General features: G+C 46.9%; 2 protein-coding genes across 6 annotated transcripts in view; both read left to right on the forward strand.

The window, feature by feature from the left end:
• LOC139321604 (SLAM family member 5-like) overlaps positions 1 to 2,702 on the forward strand; it is a 48,511-nt gene extending 45,809 nt beyond the window's left edge. For all 5 annotated transcript variants that reach the window (XM_070950367.1, XM_070950371.1, XM_070950369.1 and 2 more), the window contains 2 exons: positions 836 to 940; positions 1,447 to 2,702. In XM_070950367.1, coding sequence (XP_070806468.1) covers positions 836 to 940; positions 1,447 to 1,521 — 180 coding nt within the window. In that variant the 3' untranslated portion in view covers positions 1,522 to 2,702. The remainder of the gene's footprint in view (positions 1 to 835; positions 941 to 1,446) is intronic.
• Positions 2,703 to 5,930: 3,228 nt separating this feature from the next.
• LOC139322477 (uncharacterized) lies at positions 5,931 to 17,016 on the forward strand. The gene is made up of 7 exons (XM_070951596.1): positions 5,931 to 5,970; positions 9,985 to 10,170; positions 10,402 to 10,662; positions 14,234 to 14,356; positions 15,038 to 15,076; positions 15,628 to 15,689; positions 16,912 to 17,016. The coding sequence occupies exons 1-7, from the start codon at positions 5,931 to 5,933 to the stop codon at positions 17,014 to 17,016; spliced, it is 816 nt and encodes a 271-aa protein (XP_070807697.1).
• Positions 17,017 to 18,898: the final 1,882 nt, after the last annotated feature.

Raw genomic sequence — 18,898 nt, forward strand, 5'->3', positions numbered from 1 at the left:
TTTTAAAACGAATTTAAAATTGAATATATAAAATACTAAAAGATATTTAAAATTTTAAAAATCTTTTATAAAAGAGGGGGGAAATTAGGCCAGGCCGGCCTGGTGAAATAGTAAGGTCTTTAAGGCACGGCGGAAGGTGCGCAGATCTGGGATCCTCCGTATCTCTGGGGGGAGCTCGTTCCAGATAGTAGGTGCCCCCACAGAGAAGGCTCTCCCCCTGGGGGCCGCCAGTCGGCATTGTTTGGCTGACGGCACCCGGAGGAGACCCTCTCTATGGGAGCGTACCGGCCGGTGGGAGGCTATTGGTGGTAGTAGGCGGTCCCGCAAGTAATAATTATAATTATTAGTTCAATTTATATGCCGCCTTTCTCCGGAGACTCAGGGCGGCTCTTCCAAAGTGGGCACCATTTTGGAAACGGTTTCAAAGAATCAATGCAATTGAATGGATGCAAGATGGCGCCACATGGCCGCCATATGGTATAGGGAAACCAAGGGACAAATCAGCCTGCTCTCCTTCCCAAAGTCGATCTCCAGGATCTCGCTGAACAATGGTCATGACTTAGAACAGCAACAGGTAGGCTCCATTATGGTCATAACTTGAGGACTACCTGTAGGGGCTAAAGATTTTCTAAAGATATTTTTGGGGAGGGCAAAGATTCAGTTTCTCCAAACTAATACATTGTTTTTCATACCTGGAAACTTTAAGATGTGTGGACTTCAACTCCCACAATTCCCTAGCCAGCATACCTGACTAGGGAATTCTGGGAGTTGAAGTCCACACATCTTAAAGTTGATATGGTTGAGAAACATTGGGCTAATAACTTCTCTTTTGCAGAATCATTTACAAACAGATGATGAGAAGATACAGAAGGGACGGCGCCGCCACCACCAAACCCAGGCAGAGAAAACAATTTATTCGGAGATCACCAAGTCTCAGGAGGCACGTGGCTTTCTTGGTTCTGCTTTTGACACCCCCATAGTCCAGTATACATTTCACCTCAATGAATCTAGTTACTGGGCTTCTGAATGGAAAACAATATTACAACTGTGCTACATTCATACATCCTACTATAGCCAGTGGTATAATATACAATTAAAACTGTAAAAACATTTTAAAACATTTTTTTAAAAAAGCTAAATAAAAATATTTATGCAAAACAAATATGTGTAACAGCTGAGATACTTGGCCAGTTAATAACAAAGCCAAGAAATGGGACCCTTAGCACGTCTGGTGCTTCTGATATAGGGCCTCCTGCCTTGAGCTTAGGGGTTAGCCTAGAAGACCTCCATGGCCCCTTCCCACTCTGTCATTCTGGATTCCTGCCCATTCTCATCTTCATTGCAGGAGGAAAACCAAACAGCTTCCCCCCCACTCCCCATAATCCCTCTTTTTCCAGGTAGGTCTCAGCTCTCCAAATAACCGCTTCCTTGTCTTCTCCTTGGCAGAGTGAAGACCCAAACATCAAGACCATCTATGAAACAGTGCAAAACCCCCTGCCCGTCAAATCCTCTGGCCTGTGAGCCTTTGTTTAAGACACACACCCTCTGCAAAGCTAGCAAGAGATGCCCCCCCCCAGAGTTGGGGGGTGCCTGAGCCCCGTCTTCCAAAGGCAGCCTGGAGCACCTGCAGAGGACTCCACGCACGAGAGAGAGAGAAGTGGAGAAGACAAGACATGGGTCATTCCAGTCTCGCCACCAACTTTCACTCCTGGACTTGCACCGACCCAGCAGCTCATCAGAAGGACTTGGGGAGTGGGATGCGACAACTCGCCACGGCCGACTAGCCGCAGGACAACTCGCCACAGGACAATTCAACAAATACAAAGTTAAATTCATTTCGACGGAAGCAGGGCCAATAATAATAAAAAAGCCAATCCAGAAAAAGGGGCCGTTAAACGACAAAGAAGAAGAGTCAATCCAGAAAAACGAGAGTGACAAGAATTTCAACGAAAACTTGGTCACCAATAATAAAAGTAATTGAATGGAATGATTAATATAGAGTGTTGGATTGTCCCACGGTGACTTGGTCGTGGCGAGTTGTCCTAGACCCCTCTTTCTTCTTTGTTTCGTAATTTTAAATGATGCACAAATGTGTGCATGCATTCCACTGTGAAGCCCTTTGAACTTTGCACTATTGTTTCACCAGCATTAAAAAAAAAAAGGCATTAAATGGGAAAATCTGCATACAGATAGTCCTCGACTTATGACCAGCCTTTAGGATAGGTTACTCCAAGTTATGAACATGAGGTTATTCTAATTTTGAAGGTTCTACCCAGGGATACTTATGACGCAGTTCCAAAGTCATGTGACTGCAGGTCTGGGTTTTATGACATTTTCGCAAAATCCCAGCATTTACGTCTGGTTTTTGTCTCAGAGCAAAACCGTTGATTCACTTAATGACCACCATGAAAAAGGTCACAAGAGCAGGTCAGTAACACGGATGGGCTATTTTAGAATTGTCACAAATTACAACTATGATGGGCAAGCTCCATTACTGTCATAAGTCGAGGACGTATACCTATAAAATGTATAATTCTGTGAAATAATGTACAGAAGATTTATAGGAGGGAAGCTTGTCTCGGTAGATACTTTGTGTAAAAATGTGTTTTTTTAAAGGTAAATGGGCACCCCAATATTTATATATGGTATGAAATGTTTGAGGGTTTTAACGTCAAGTTAGAGGAATAAATGTCCTATGTCTATATGCCCTAGTTGACTTAAATATGAGCCAGCCGTGTGATCCAGCTGCCAAACTAGCCAGTGCAGTCCTGGTTGCATTAACAGAGGGATAGAATCAAGATCACAAGAAGTGCTAGTATCGCTTTATACCGTGCTGGTCAGACCACATGGGGAATATTGTGTCCAATACTGGTTACCCCAATAGAAAAAAGATGTGGAGACTGTAGAAAGAGTGCAGAGAAGAACGACAAAGATGATTAGGGGGCTGGAGGCTAAAACCTATGAAGAATGGTTGTGAGAAATAGGTATGTCTAGTCTAATAAAAGAAGAATTAGGGGTGACAGCCAGTTCTATCCAGTTTGGACAAACCAGTAACAGAGGTTGTGGGAGGCTCCGCCCACCCACCCAGACGTCATCACATCCCATTTTTGATGCTCTGCACATCCGCGGAAGGGTCTGTGCATGCGTGGAGGTGGCGCGAGCTCACATTTGCGAACCAGTAGCAAAGGTAAGTGAATACCATTCCTGGGTGACACGATATATTGTCCAATATCAAAGAAGAGGGGGTCAACCTATTCTCCAAAGCCCCTGAAGGCAGGACAAGAAGTAATACGTGGAAACCTATCAAGGAGAGATCCAAGATGGAACTAAGGAGTAATTTCCTGGCAGTGCAGACAATTAATCAGTGGAATGGCTTTCCTGCAGAAGTTGTGGGTGCTCCAACACTGGAGGTTTTCAAGAAGAGATTGGACCACCATTTGTCTGAATGGTATAGGGTTTCCTGTTTGAGCAGGGGTTGGACTACAAGATCTCCAAGGTCCCTTCCAGCCCTAGGATTTTATGTGCACAACTGGAAAAATATTCTGAGTCCCAATATTCTGAGAAACAGGAAAATGGGATTGCCTAATATTGAGAAATGTTGACAGAAGAGGTCATCCGTCCTCCTGTGATCCTGCATGAACAAAAAATGGGCCACCAGTAGACCAAACTAACACTTGGCCTGCAAACGTCATGCTTTAGGGAGAACAAAGGAGAAATTGACATGCTCAATCTTTGGGCTCATCTAGCATCAGGACCAGGGGTGGGATTCAGCCGGTTAAAACCGGTTCAGGAAAACCAGATGTTAATTTTAATCTGGTTCGCTGAACCGTATTTACAAGGACTGGCTGACCCCACCCACCCCTCCCCTCCCAGGAGTCTCCATGCAGCCCATTTTGGATGCGAGGTAAGTGCAGGGCCCATGCAGAGGCTCAGGGAGGGTGAAAAATGGGCCTACCGGAAGTCCAGAAATGGGCCTGTTTCCGGCCTCCAGAGGGCCTCTAGTGCCTGGGGGAGGCCATTTTTGCCCTCCCAGGGGCTCCAGCGAAGTCTCCAGAGTCTGGGGAGGGCGAAAAATGGGCCTACCAGAAGTACCAGAAGTCCAGAAACGGGGTCATTTCCGGTCTCCAGAGGGCCTCCAGAGGCTGGGGGAGGCTGTTTTCACCCTCCTAGAGGCTCGGGGAAAGCCTCCAGAGCCTGGGGAGGACGAACACACACACCCCTGCCGTGGTGCAGGAGGCCGAATAGGTCATGGCCACGCCCACCCAGCAACTGGGCAGTGAACCGGTTGCTGAAATTTTTCAATCTCACCCCTGATCAGGACGCTGTTTTTCGTCCAGTGTAGTCCACCAAAAATCCATTTTAAATGTTCAGAAACACCTGAACAACCTTTGACGTTTCTTAAGAAATCAAAGATCTTTGGGGACTTCTATTCTCAGCTACTCCTCTAGAACAGTATTTGTCAATTTTAGGAACTTTAGGAGGTGTGGACTTCAACTCCCAGAATTCCCTGAAGTTGTGGTCCATTCCTGAAAATTTTCAAGAAAAGAATTGGACAGCCACTTATCCAGAAGAGTCTGCACCCTACCCTACTCAGGGATCTGGGCTAGAAGACCTCCGAAGTCCCTCCCAATTCTACGGGTCTATGAAAATTTGGTGTGAGGGGTGGACAGTTGTAGGCTGGCCTTGGTAAATAGATTGGATGGGAGGCAGTGGTGAAATTCAAATTTTTTTATTACCGGTTTTGTGGGCGTGGCTTGGTGAGTGTTGCTTGGTTACTTTTGAAAGGATACTGCAAAATCTCCATTCCCTCCCCACTCCTGCGGCCAGCCAGAGGTGGTATTTGCCGGTTCTCTGAACTACTCAAAATTTCCGCTACCAGTCCTTCAGAACCTGCTGGATTTCACCCCTGATGGGAGGGTGGCTGTGGGATGGGGCCTGGGGGCAGGATTGTGGTGGGATTGAGAAGGGTTGGGGTTAGGGTCAAGCATGCTGGCTGAGAATTCTGGGAGTTGAAGTCCACCCATCTTAAACTTGTAAAACTTGAGAAACCTTGTTTCAAAAATTGACCCTGAGCTGCAGGGAGTCCATTTTTGGCTCTTGCTGTCAAAATCTGCAGTTTGAAGCCTTTTGGGGGGGGAGTGAGCTGAGTAGCTGACAAAATTTCCCAAGTGGGTCAGCAGCTCTTCTTATCTAGCTACCTCCACCCAAAGACAAAGAGCCACACGCCCATCTGCACAGCTTTCCCTTCCTCTGTTTTTGCACCTGTGTTCTCTTTCCTCTTTCTTGTTCCTCCTTCCCTTGAGGGTGCAGGGTGGGGAAGGAGGACCTCCTGGTCTTGGGACCTCCACATTCTTCTCCAAAAAGGAAACTGCCAGCAGGGGAGGGATTTTCAGCAGTGGGAAAGATTACGCCACCCCTTCCATCTCTTTCTTCCAAAGCTTAGAACATGAGAAGGTTTAGAACAGGAGTCTCCAACCTTAACAACTTTACGACTTGTGGACTTCAACTCCCAGAATTCAACTTCAACTCAGCATGGCTGGCTGAGGAATTCTGGGAGTTGAAGTCCAAACTCATAAAGTGGCCAAGGTTGGAGACCCCTGGTTTAGAAGATGGGGAGAACCTGAGTGGCCTCCTTGGAAAGATGATCAATTGGGTGGACTGAGGAAGCACTTGGAACAGCTGAAAGAGGACTTCCCAGGTTCAGCGATGGAAGCTCAGCCTGGACGCAGCCGGGCCCCTGAGCCATTCTCTTCAACACAAAAGTACAAGAAGAGACATGCATTGTACAACTTTGTCTTAATCACCCTGTGATTTCTTCAGATCTTCTTGACTTCCTCCTGCGAAGAGGAAGCGAAGCCAGCCTTAAAGAGGAACTCTCTTGGTTCCTTCTGTCCCACCAGAGCTCCTGGTCAAGAAAAAACAGAGAGAGCATGTGGCTGCTTTGGATCGTGGCCCTCTTTCGTCTCGCAGGTGAGTTCTGGAGTCGGAAAGATTTCTGGGCAGAGAAGAGCCACGTTTCTGTTTCCTAAACTCTCGAAGGAACAGGACAAACACGTTGGGCGAGGTTGGCAGGAGGAGAGCTTGGGAATCCTCTCGGCTTCCCTCCCCGTGTCCAAGAGGAACTTGAAGGGAGGAAGGGGTCCGGGGAGGGGGATTCCTGTCCCCAACCAAGAGCAGCAGAAGCAAAACCAAAAGAAAACCAGACTGTGTCAGTACAAGGACTCATTTCCAAAAACTGCGGTTAAACTTCATAGGTGGAGCAAACCACACTTTTTAGGGTGTCTAAAGAACTTCTCATGAGACATTCGAAAAAGAAACAATTAAAAACTGAACTAACTATGCCAACACTTTTCCTTCCCTCCAAATTTCCCCATTTGAATCAGCTCACAAAAGAGCTTTAAAAAAAAAAGTCAAAGAAAGTCCCAGATAAAAAAAAAATTAAGTGTTGAATTCATATAACAGGCTTCATTTATGTTAAAGAGCCAGCAGCTGAACTTCCATCACATGCTAAATTTAGTTAGAATGAAGGTGGTTTCTGCCCTTTTGGGGGGTGGGGTGGGGGGGGCTAAGCCAGGTGTGCAAATCCAGCTTGTTTGGTTGGTTTAGAGACTGAATGGTCAGAAAATGGGTCTGAGATTAGTGAGTTGTCTGGCTGCTTATCCTTTCTGAGGATTCTGCAGAATTCTTCTTTCAGGCATTGGAGGGGTTGAAAGACCAGCAAAAGCTCCTGCTTCAGTCCTTTGCAATGTGTGAGAAAACTAATTAACAGGTAGTCCTCGGCTTACGGCCATAATGGAGCCCGTTCTGAACTTATGACGGACACATATATACCCCAATGGCCATGTAATCACATTTTGGGTGTTTAACAAGCGGCCTGCATTTATGACCGTTTATGACAGAATTCTGCAATAACAAGACTGTAATTTATGATGGGTTTTTTTGCTGGCAACTGGTGTTTCCTTCCGATTTCCAACAAAAAACACTCATTGGCTACAATGATCCACTTAATGACTGCAGCATCTGCTTAACGACCACCGCAAAAAAGGTTGTAAAATCTGGTGCAATCAAGAGTGGTGACTCAGTGAACGACTATAATTCCAGGCTCAATTACAGTCGTAAATCGAGGACTATCTGTGATCAGCTATAATAATCAGAGGCTGTAACTGTTTGCAACTGAGTTCCAAACCATTTGGAAGAGGGAATGAGCGCTGGGCATTCAAACTACACAGGCACTGCCATCTTCAGAAGGGTAGGGTGGCAATTTTTTCACAACCCTGAAGTGGGCCACTTTGTGTGTCACACTCCCTCTGGGTGTGGGAATTGCACCATCAGTTCGGAGGCCTCCATCCCCAGGCCTCAGCCAGGTCTGGTTGCAGAAAAGGGGTCACACCAGGAGGTAAACAGGATTGGGGGCATCAGTATTTCTATGGGTATTTTGCCTGGCACCTGCATGGTCCTCTCCTTAATTTAATTTAATTTAATTTAATTTAATTTAATTTAATTTAATTTAATTTAATAATTTAATTTAATTTAATTTAATTTAATTTAATTTAATTTAATTTAATTTAATTATTTAATTATTTAATTTAATTTAATTTAATAATTTAATTTAATTTAATTTAATTTAATTTAATTTAATTATTTAATTTAATTTAATTTAATTTAATTTAATTTAATTTAATTAATTTAATATAATTATTTAATTTAATTTAATTTAGAATAACAGAGTTGGAAGGAGGGCTATCTAGACCAGGGGTGGGCAATTGTGGCTCTTTTACAACCTGTGGACTTCAACTCCCAGAATTCCTGAGACAGCCAAGCTGTGTGAGGAATTCTGGGAGTTGAAGGCCACAGATTGTAAAAGAGCCACAATTGCCCACCCCTGATCTAGACCAACCCCCTGCCTAGGCAGGAAACCCTACACCACTTCAGACAAATGGTTACCAAACATCTTCTTAAAAACTTCCAGTGTTGGAGCATTTACAACTTCTGGAAAAAAATTGTTCCACTGATTAATTGTTCTTACTGTCAGGAAATTTCTCCTTAATTCTAGGTTGCTTCTCTCCTTGATTAGTTTCCACCCGTTGCTTCTTGTCCTAACCTCAGGTGCTTTGGAGAATAGCTTGCTTCCCTCTTCTTTGTGGCAGCCTCTGAGATATTGGAAGACGGCTATCCTGTCTCCCCTGGTCCTTCTTTTCATTCACAGACCCAATTCCTGCAACCATTCTTCATATGTTTTAACCTCCAGCCCCCTCATCATCTTTCTTGCTCTTCTCTGCACTCTTTCTAGAGTCTCAACATCTTTTTTCAGTATTCTATTTTATTTATTATTAATTGTGGTGCTTGGGAGAAAAATACCCTACCTTGAGATGGAGAGCATCTGGGGGGGGGGGAGCAGCCTTTGTTAAAAATATGCAACATTTGCGGCATGTGGCAAATCATGGTTAGGAACAGATGACACGGTTTATCAGCCAAGGCTGGCTGTACAATCAGTTTGGGCTGATTTATCAAATGTTAGCTAGATAGCAGCATGTGTTAATATGCTTTCTTCATCTGGATATGTGAGATTTCAGTAGAATTGTATTTACAACTTTGGAACAACAATCAGGACCTCTGAAAAATAATGGAAAATGAAATTATTAAATATTAGAGGGGAGATATTCTATTTCTTGAAGATCTTCGATATACATTGAAATACTAGCTGGACGCCTGTGCTTTGCTACAAAACTATGTGCTCAGGCTTGATAAATTGACACTTGCAGCCTGAAATTTAATGTAGAATGTGTAACTCCGTGGCATCAGAGTGTTTTAATATAATGCAACTGCCAGTTGGAACAGAGGGGGAGGGGGAGTAGAATGTCCCAGCCCGCAGCATTCATCAGTATTCATCTGGCTAGCATCCTGTCAGTGTGTGAGAGAGTTGAGGGGTGTTTGGAAACTCAAACAGTATTTGCTGTGTGAGCAAGAAGGAGGCTGGGCATGGCTTAGCTCAACTGTTCTGTAGTAAAGCTGCTTGCTGCTGTGAAAGTAAAACTGAAAGTGAAACTCCTCTCCTCTGTTTGTGTTTTGCATTTGGAACAGATTTCTTTTGAAGTGGGAAGGGGGAGTAGAACTCCTTAGCATCAGAGCATGTTAATAATATAGGAAATACTAATGCAATACTAGATTATTGCAACGCGCTCTACATGGGGCTACCCTTGAAAAGTGTTCGGAGACTATAGTTGGTCCAGAACGCAGCTGCGCGAGCTGTCGTGGGTGCACCTAGGTACACCCACATTACACGAATTCTCCGCGAGCTGCACTGGCTCCCTATTGGTCTCCGGTCACAATTCAATGTGTTGGTTATTACCTTTAAAGCCCTACATGGCTCAGGGCCAAGTTATCTTCGAGACTGCCTTCTACCGCATAGCTCCCAGCGACCGGTAAGATGCCACAGAGTTGGTCTCCTCCGGGTCCCGTCAGCTAAACAGTGCCGGCTGGCGGGCCCGCGGGGGAGGGACTTCTCTGTGGTTGCCCCGGCTCTCTGGAACCAGTTACCTCCTGAGGTCCGGACCATCCCCACCCTATTGGCCTTCCGAAAAGCGGTGAAGACCTGGCTTTTCTGGCAGGCCTCGGGCCATTGATCTCGCTCTTGCAATCTGACGAGATCCGGCCATGAATGGTGTGAATGGGTTTTAATGTTTTTAATGTTTTAAATTTTTAAGTGTTTTTATAGTGATTTTTTGAGTTTATTGTGAGCCGCCCTGGGTCTTCGGAGAGGGGCGGCATATAAATTGAATAAATAAAATAAAAATAAATAAATAAATAAATAATGCTCTGATGATCATTTTGAAAAATCATTTCTTAGTGAGAATTTAGAAGCGAAGAGGAACATATGTGGCACATTTCAAGTTTGTAGGCTTTACAGTTCTGGAGATTTCGTGATTAATGCATGAGTGGTTTTCGTTTTTATATAGAGAGATTTATTTATTTTTATTTTTCCAGCCTTCCAAGGGGTGGAACATGATTCCAAAGAGGGAACCAAGAGGGCTCTGCAGGAATTTCAAGACAGGCTCACCTGGAACAAGACAGTGCTGGAAAATGAGACAAGCACCACTTGGAGATCAACGTGGGTGTTTAACACAACCGCTCCTCCCCTGACCATGCAAACCAGCACTGACTACAAAGCCAGTAAGCCTCAAAAGGAGGGGAGGGAGGGAATACAAGTCCCAGACCCTTTTCTCTGTCCAGGCTGAAAATGGGACACGGGGGGGGGGATATGTGACTCCCGCACACCCCGTTTTGTCCGGCAGAGGCACCATGGGCCGGTCCTTTGCTATTTCCAAGCTGGTCCCACGGGCCAGATTTAAGCACTCTGCAGACACCTGTGTACTAACTGTCCCCCCTCCTGGGCTCCCCCAGGGAGGCTGACGGCCCCAACCATCACCGTCCATGCCGAGAACGGGACCTGCCGGGCCCTCCTGAGATGTGCAGTGCCAGAAGAGGAAGCCGGCAACCTGAACTTCACCTGGCTCCAGGTCAACGGCAGCGTGGTTCTCTCCACGGCCCAGACGCTGAACATCACCCAGAAGCCTCAGCAGGGCACCCCGGATTACATCTGCATTGTTCGCAGCCAAGCGGATGAACGTTCCAGCATGGTTTCATTGAAGAAGCATTGCCAGGGTGAGCGCAGATTCTGGTACAAAATCAGGGGATGTTAAGGGACCAGAAGGTTTCACCCAGGGGTACGACAACGTTTCACCTTTGAAATTGTGAGGGCAAAGCCTGGGCAGACTCACATCATGGCTGCTGCAGTAGCCGTGCCAGTCAAAAACATCCATTTAGAATGGCAAGACCCGGCTGGGGCTCGACAGAAGATGGAGATTTATTATATCAGTATTTATAATTATGATTATGATATTTATAAATATTTATTACATGCATACATCGCTCATCTTACTACCCAAGGTGACTCGGGGGTAAATGCTCTTTGATGCTCCTTGTTCGTCTTCAAAGAACTCTGCAGTTGTATCTGCCAACAGAAACCAACTAAAGCCCCCCAGAGCATCTTAAGTAAATCAAAAGACCCCAAGAAATAAAAGCAAAAATCCACAACCGACAGTGAAAGGACTGTAACAGCCACTATGCAGGACAGACAGCAGGGCACATCAATGAACGCCTATTAGCAGTCAAAAGACACAAGGAAAACTCTTTAATCTCACAACACATGAAGAGACTCAACCATAGTCTCAACTGGGAAATTGTGCACATCTTAGATCAAAACCACTAGGGGCGTGATGGCAAACCAATGGCACGCATGCCCAAAGTGGCACATGAAAGAAATGTGGCCCGGCATGCGCAGTCTTGCCTGTTTGTCTTCCAGGTTTCTGGTGTGGATGTGCATGCGACAATCAGCTGTCCACATGCATGGCAGTGCTGAAAACTGGTGCGCGCATGTGCACCAGCCAGTTGATTGTCGGGCGCGCATGTGCGCTAGAATCTGGAAGTTTGGCTTTTCCGGAGTGCGGCCCCAATGAACATGCGTGCACGCAACGTTTCCGCACAACCTTTTCAGCACTCGAGGCCAAAAAGGTTTGTCATCACTGCACTAGGGAATTCCTAGAACAGGAGTGTCAAACTCAAGCACCAAGAGGTGCTTAGAGCTGGCCCACGGGGCCACCATGGAAACAGTGAAGGACCAGCCCACGGTGCCTCTACCAGCAAAAACAGAGCTCGGAAGGGCCACACGTGGCCCTCCCAGGGCATGTTTTCAGCCACAACACCTCCTGCAGCTCTGCCAGCTCCATTTTTGCTGGCAAAGGGCTGCAGGAGGCCATTGTGACCAAAAATAGGGCCCAGTGGGACACCTGAGCTCCATTTTCACTAGCAGAGGGCTGCAGGACACCGTCACAGCTGAAAATGGAGCTCAAGAGCCCACTTTTGCTGGCAGAGCACTCAGGCCACCACAGGTGCCCCCAACATGAGTGATGTCAAGCTGGCCACGCCCACCCCAGCCCCTGAGGTCATACACAACCCTGATACGGCCCTCAATGATATTCAAATAAATCAACCATCAACAGACACATAGAGATAAACCACATTTACACACCAGTGCAAAGAGACAATAAAAAAGCTAAGAAGGAACCATCAAACCAGAACACATCCTCTCCAGTAACCAACACCCAGTTAAGCAGGGATTAACCCCAGACAATCAATCAAATAGAAAACAATAACCTAATCAAGAAACTACTGAGAAAACCACACCCCACCAACCCTGGCAAAGCAAACTATTGTATATAAATAGGGAGCAAGCCCCACAACTGATGACGTTACCTCATTTGGTAACAAGATGTCTGCAAGAAAACAACCAAGCTCAGAGAGCACCATCTGTCTTTCTATTCCTGTTTCATTAAAATATCTGTTAACAAAAGCAGAAGATACAGAGCACCTGCCAGGCACCAAGACTGGCATTTAAGGCATCACCATCTTCCTTTTCTAACGTGACGATGGTTTATGGCAAGGGATGTTTGCAATCCTGGGGGCCCATGGCACAGGAGAGAGGAAAGGAAGAAAATTCATTTGGTGTGACTCACCCAGGAAGACATCCTGAAAACATATAACCGCAGGTGTTGGAGTGGAAGGTCAAGAGTTTGAGCACACAGAAATCAAACTTGTAGACAACACAGAACATTTAGCAAAGATTAATGCTACAGTTAAGAAGACCAGATGTGGAGTTTGGGTTAATGTTGGTGGTACAATTGCTTGTCAATCCGATCATAGAATTGGAGGGAATTTAGAAGTTTCTAGTCCAGGGGTGTCAAACTCGATTTCATTGAGGGCCGCATCAGGGTTGTGTTTGACCTTGGAGGCCGGGGTGCCCATGGCCAGGGCGGACGTGGATAGCTCCACATCACTCATGTCGGGGGCAGCTGTGCAGGCCCAAGTGCTCTGCCAGCAAAAACGGACTCCCGAGCTCTGTTTTCGCCTGCGACGGCCTCCTGTGCAACCCTCTGCCAGCGAAAACAGAGCTCAAGAGGGTCACCTGCGGCCTTCCCGAACTCTGTTTTCACTGGCAGAGGCACCCTGGGCCGGTCCTTTGCAGTTTCCAGGGCAGCCCCATGGGCCCAGATCCAGGCCCCGGGCCTGGAGTTTGACACCCCTGCTCTAGTCCAACATACACTGATGGTCTTATCTAGTTTGGGCAACGAAACTTCTGCAAGAAAACAGCCAAGTTCAGAGAGCACCACGGACCTTTCATTTTAACCCTGAGCTGCAAATATTCTTCTCCATCAGTCCAACTTCTGCCCAATGCAGGATTGACAAGGATTCTGTGATCATTCAGCCTCTGGTGAAAAACCTCACCACTTCCAGTGGCAGGTTGTTCCTCTGGTTGATGGCTTTTGTACTCTCAGGAAGTTGTGAAGACACCTGCCCGGGGTGTTGCACATGGTCATCAGGGAAGAGCATTCTTGCCTACTGTAGGAACAAATCTGTACTCTAGGCAGGTATCTGGGCTAGACTAGATGATCTCCAAAGTCTGTCCAACATATTATTCTATGATGAAATACACCCAGAGGTGGGCTGCTGGGGGTTCGCAGGGGTTCGGAAGACCCTCTAGATTCTGTACAGTTTGGAGAACTCGTAAATCCCACCCCTGGCTGGCCCTGGCCACCCCACCTTGCCCCTCCCAGGAGTCCCCACACAGCCCGTTTTGAATGCAGATAAGTGCAGGGCATGCGCAAAGGCTCAGGGAGAGCAAAAAACGCGCCTAACGGAAGTTTGGAAAGTTCAGCCTCCAGAGGGCCTTCAGAGCCTGGGGAGGTCGTTTTCGCCCTCCTGGAGGCTCAAGGAAAGCCTCCGGAGCCCGGGGAGGGCAAAAACGCCTTCACCCTGCCGTGGTGCAGGAGCCTGACTAGGCCACACCCACCATGGCCACGCCCACCCAGCAACCAGGCAGAGAACCCCTGAATACACCATGATACCAGAGTTACGTATTTTGGGGTGGCAACTCCTCCCATTGGGCGCACTGAGTGGGGCTGATGAGAGTTAAATCCTTACTCCAACTTTCCCCAACCTGGTGGCCACCATTTGAGTTGGGTTTCCTAGCCTGGTGGGTCATTTTGAGCATGGGGGGTGGGGGGGAGTTGTCATAAATTATACTTCATAAAAATGTTTAAACCACTCAGCAATTTTGCTAGGAAAAAAAATAGGGGAAGGGTCTAATTGACTTTGCTATTATTTTGGGTTTCTACAGATCCGCCTATCACCAGCAAATACCTCTCGGCATCTTTTTATGCTAAATATATCGTCCCACTTTTGATCGTTCTTGTGATCTTGCTGGTCCTCTTCTTAATGTATAGACGAAAAAGAGGGAGAGGTAAGACGTGACTGTTCGTTTTTTTAGCAGGAAGGCTTATTTGCAAAATGGTTTATTATTCATTATTAAAACATAGGAAGAGTTGTTGTAGGAACTGGGTGTGTCTAGTCTAGTGAAAAGAAGGACTAGGGGTGCCATGATATTCCAGTATTTGAGGGGCTGCCGAGGACTCAGGGGAGGGGAGGGGGCGGTGGTTATTAGGGAAAGTCTAGTGACTGCCCTGTACAATGACCACCACAGTTATAACCATGATGAATGATAATTTTGCAACCAGTTGTCACACTGATAACTTTTGCAGGCTGTAAAGCAAAGAAAAGCTGAAGTCAGATTGTAAGCACAATTGTGGTTTCACTTGCCAACCATTTCACTTAATGACAACGTGGCTAGACTCAGTTCAGGTCATTAAGTGAGGACTCCTTGGACTACCACTGAAGAGAAAGTGGCTTGGTCAAAGTTTTCTTGCAGGCAGATCAATTCTTCATGACTTCAGGTCTCCAGGCAGAACCTTGGTTGAAGTTTCACAGCCCTCGTATCCCAATCCAAGGCAGGCAGGAGTAGCCAACGAATTAACCACCAGTCCTGGCCACAGGCAAGATGATGGGCAAGGGGTAGGGTGCCCCGAATAATGCCTGCAGCAGATCCTCCAAAGAATTCATATCTCTTTTCTTTCCCGTCCAACAGAAATCCACAGCAGCATGGAGTCCATCAACGAGTCTTCAGGTACGTCATCTTCGTAGCCACGGCCCTCATCAAGAGCCACGGCTGGGCCACATTCACATTTCTTGGGGGCCTAGATGGGAAACTGCTCTGGGCAAGAGTTTGTTTGTACTTTCATGTAGCAGCAAAGAAGGCGTCAGGCACCATAAATCAGGAAGTTCAGGCAGCTCAAATGAATATATACGTTTATTACAAGCTCAAGCTCTCAACAAGAATCTGGCCAACTAACAGTTCAAAGCAAATTAGCGGCAGATAAGAGTCAGCAGAACTCAAGGCGGACCGAACTTAGATCTCTTGTGAGCACGAAGGGACTCGAGACTGATGACTCGTTTGACTCCTCCCTCCCTCCCTCCCTTGGGCTCAGCCTGGTCATCTCCTATATCAGAATTGTAAATCAGAGCAGGGGGACCCAACCTTGCTGACTTTCAACTCCCAGCAGCCTCAGTCAGCACATGCAACGGTGGGGGATGCTGGGTGTTGTAGTTCTAACAGGTTTCTTTAGGTGGAGCACCCATTCTCCATCCTGAGCATGAACGGCTTAATTCTCATTTCAGACTCCGACAACGAGGTGGGTCCTTCGGTGGAACAGATGGCAGAGGTCAGCTTCCTTCCCGAGGTAATCCAGTTATGCCGTATGGGGGGGTGGGAGCCCCGTTTTCTTTCCCACTTTTGCCTGGTCCTCTGCATTGCCTGAGAACTAGAATCCTCGACTTACAACAAGTTGCTTGACAAGCAATCAAAGTTACTTCAGATCTACCTTGGGGCTACTTACAACCCAGTTCCAGTGGTCAGGCCGTCTCCACAATCATGTGACCGAAGTTCAGCTGTTCAATCAAAAGGGCACATTTATGGCTGTTTGCACCACCCCACGGTCACGTTTTATGGAGGTTTTGCCAAAACTGGTTCTTGGCCAGACCGTGCCCATAGCCAATCATTGCTTTTGTTAACGACCACTGTTTTTGCTTAACGACTGAGCCTTGGTAGTACAGAGGTTTAAGGCACCCTGTTATTAAGCTTATTAAGACCAGCTGCCTGCAATTACTACAGGGTTCGAATCTCGCCAAGGCTCAAGGTTGACTCAGCCTTCCATCCTTTCTAAGGTAGGTGAAATGAGGACCCAGTTGTGGGGGCAATAAGCTGACTTTGTATAAATATACAAAAGGATGAAGGCTCTTGCTTAACGCATTGTAAACTGCCCTGAGTCTTCGGAGAAGGGCGGCATATAAATCAAATTAAAAAAAAAAAAAAAAACGACCACTGCAAAAGTTGTAAAACCAGGTTGGTCCCACGAGCAACCCATTTTATGACCGTCCTGAAATACAACCAAAACGGGCAGCCTCCATTACGGTCATATGTTGAGGACTACCTGTAAGGATAGCTCATCTTCAGAGCAGAAATGGGGTGTTGCAGGAGGGATGGGGAGGGGCCTCCCGACTCCCCACCTTGACTGGATGGCTGCTTCCCCCAGGAGCCAGAAGCTGCAGGAATATTAGCAGCAGCAAATTCTGCCTTCCTTTGGCTATTTTGGCAGCCTTTGGAGATGAGAGTGGATAAAATCCAGGCGTTTTGGCTTTTGACTTTAAAATCCCACTGCTATAAGTCGACTCTTTTGCTCCAAAAGACCAACAACAATTGCTTGAGGTTTTAGACCAGGGCTCTCCAAGCGTGGCCCGCTTTAAGACTAGTGGAGTTCAATTCCCAGAATTCCCCAGCCAGCGCGCTGGGGAATTCTGGGAGTTGGTCCTCAAGTCTTAAAGTTGCCAAGGTTGAGAAATCCCTGCTTTAGAGCTACAGATGTGAACGTGGGCCGATGAAAAGGATTTTGCTGTTTCTTGCAGGGCGTTAAACCTCTCCCTCAGAACAACACGTCCAACGCAGAAGCAGCCGTCAGCAACCAGGGAAAGGCCTCCGATACACCGAAGCAACTTCCAACTCAAGCATGATTTTTGCTTCAGATTCTGGGTCACTGCCTTCTCCCCCATGTTATGCAATGTTAAGGGTGGTGGGATAGGGGGCTGGCCACCCCAGTAAGAAGCCCTGGAATGCCCCCCCCACAGGGGGAGGCACCTCCTGGCTTCCAAGACTGGCATCTTATCTCCAACTTCCCTGGTGCCAAAACCGGCACCAAAGGAGCCATTTTAGTCTTGCTTAGGTCCTCAGCAGTTTTAGCTAGACTCTCTATCTGGATAATTTCCAAGAATTGGAAGTGGAAAAGACCACACTTGGAATACTATATCCAATTATTCTGGTCACCATGATACAAAAAAGAGGTTGAGACCCTGGAAAGAATGCAGAGAAGAGCAACAAAGATGATTAGGAGGCTGGAGGTTAAACCATACAATGAGCAATGTCCCCATATTTGAGGGGCTGCCCCAGAGAGGAGGAGGGGATCAAGCTATTTTCCAAAGCACCCGAAGGCCAGACAAGGAAGAATGAATGGAAACTGACCAAGGGGAGATTCCACCTGGAAATAAGGAGGAATTTACTGACGGTGAGAACAATCAACCCATGGAACAGAAGTTGCCTTCAGAAGTTGTGGATGCTCCATTACTGCTTTTCAAGAAGAGATTGGACAGCCATTTGTCCAGAATAGCCTTGAGCATGGGGTTGGAGTAGAAGACCTTCAAGGTCCCTTCCGACCCTATTATTCTATACCAGTGATGGCTAACCTGCATGTGTACGCAACCCCCCCACGACCCCTGTGAGGGGTGGGATTCAAAAATTTTAGCAACCTGCACCACGGCAGAGGGGGGGACATTTTCACCCTCCCTGGGCTCGAGGCTTTCCTCTAGCCTCCGGGAAGACAAAAACCGCCTCCCCTGAGCTCCGGAGGCTGGAAACAGGCCCGTTTCTGGACTTCCCAAGAGGCCTCTTTTTCACCCTCCCCACTTCCGGAATGTGTGCACTGCTTCCACTTGCACTCCCCCTGCCCCTCTGTGAATGTGCACGCAACCCCCATTCATGTGCACCAGGGGTGGGTTATACTTACCTTTACTACCGGTTTGCAACGGGGCTGCGCGTGCGCAGTAGCATTTTCATGATGTCAGCGTCAGTGGGCGGAGCCTCCCGCCGGTTTTACTACTGGTTCTATAGAACCTGTGCGAACCGGGGGCAACCCACCACTGATGTGCACGCATCTCTTGCATGCGTCCCAGCCCCTGCGCCTCCCAAAAATCAGCTGGCTGGAGGGAGGCAGGGTGAACATGAGTTGGGCGATGGCTCAGTTGACCGTAGAGAGGGCTCTGTGGGCCAGCTGTGGCACGCCTAGGTTGCCACAGCTGGTTGCCGTAGCATAGGTTCACCATCACGGTCCTATATTGTATGTTCCAAGTTGGATGCACCATATTATGATGTTTCTGCTCTTTAAGTGGGAAGTGAAGTGAGTTGCCATTCTGGGCGTCTGAGGCCTTGTTCCACTCCCCTTTGATGTTGGGCATTTGTGTGAAACCACTCGTAGGAGTCCTTCACCAATTCTGGGTGATGTATCATCAGTCTTAGGTGATACCCAGTTATCTAGGCCTATCATGGTTTGAATGGAAGTCACCGTGGAAACCCCAACTGGGTCTCTAAAGGTTGTCATGGTCTGGATGAGTCAGACTCAGCAAGAGAGTGGCTACAAAATGGAATGAATAATCTTGAAATAGGAAAAAAGCAAAATGGAGAATGTAGTTTTGCAACCATTATAAAATGAACTGCAATATTTCAACATTGCAAAAAGGGGATGGAGAGAGAAACAGGTTTGCCCTATCTAACCTCTGGCTTCCAGAAACTTGCAAGAGAGATACCATCTATTTTATTTATTTATTTATTGGTTTGATTTATATG

The sequence above is a fragment of the Pituophis catenifer genome, unplaced genomic scaffold (genome assembly GCF_029215685.1).
Source record: "Pituophis catenifer annectens isolate HBS135680 unplaced genomic scaffold, rPitCat1.0.hap2 SCAF_10, whole genome shotgun sequence".
NCBI lineage: Eukaryota > Metazoa > Chordata > Lepidosauria > Squamata > Colubridae > Pituophis > Pituophis catenifer.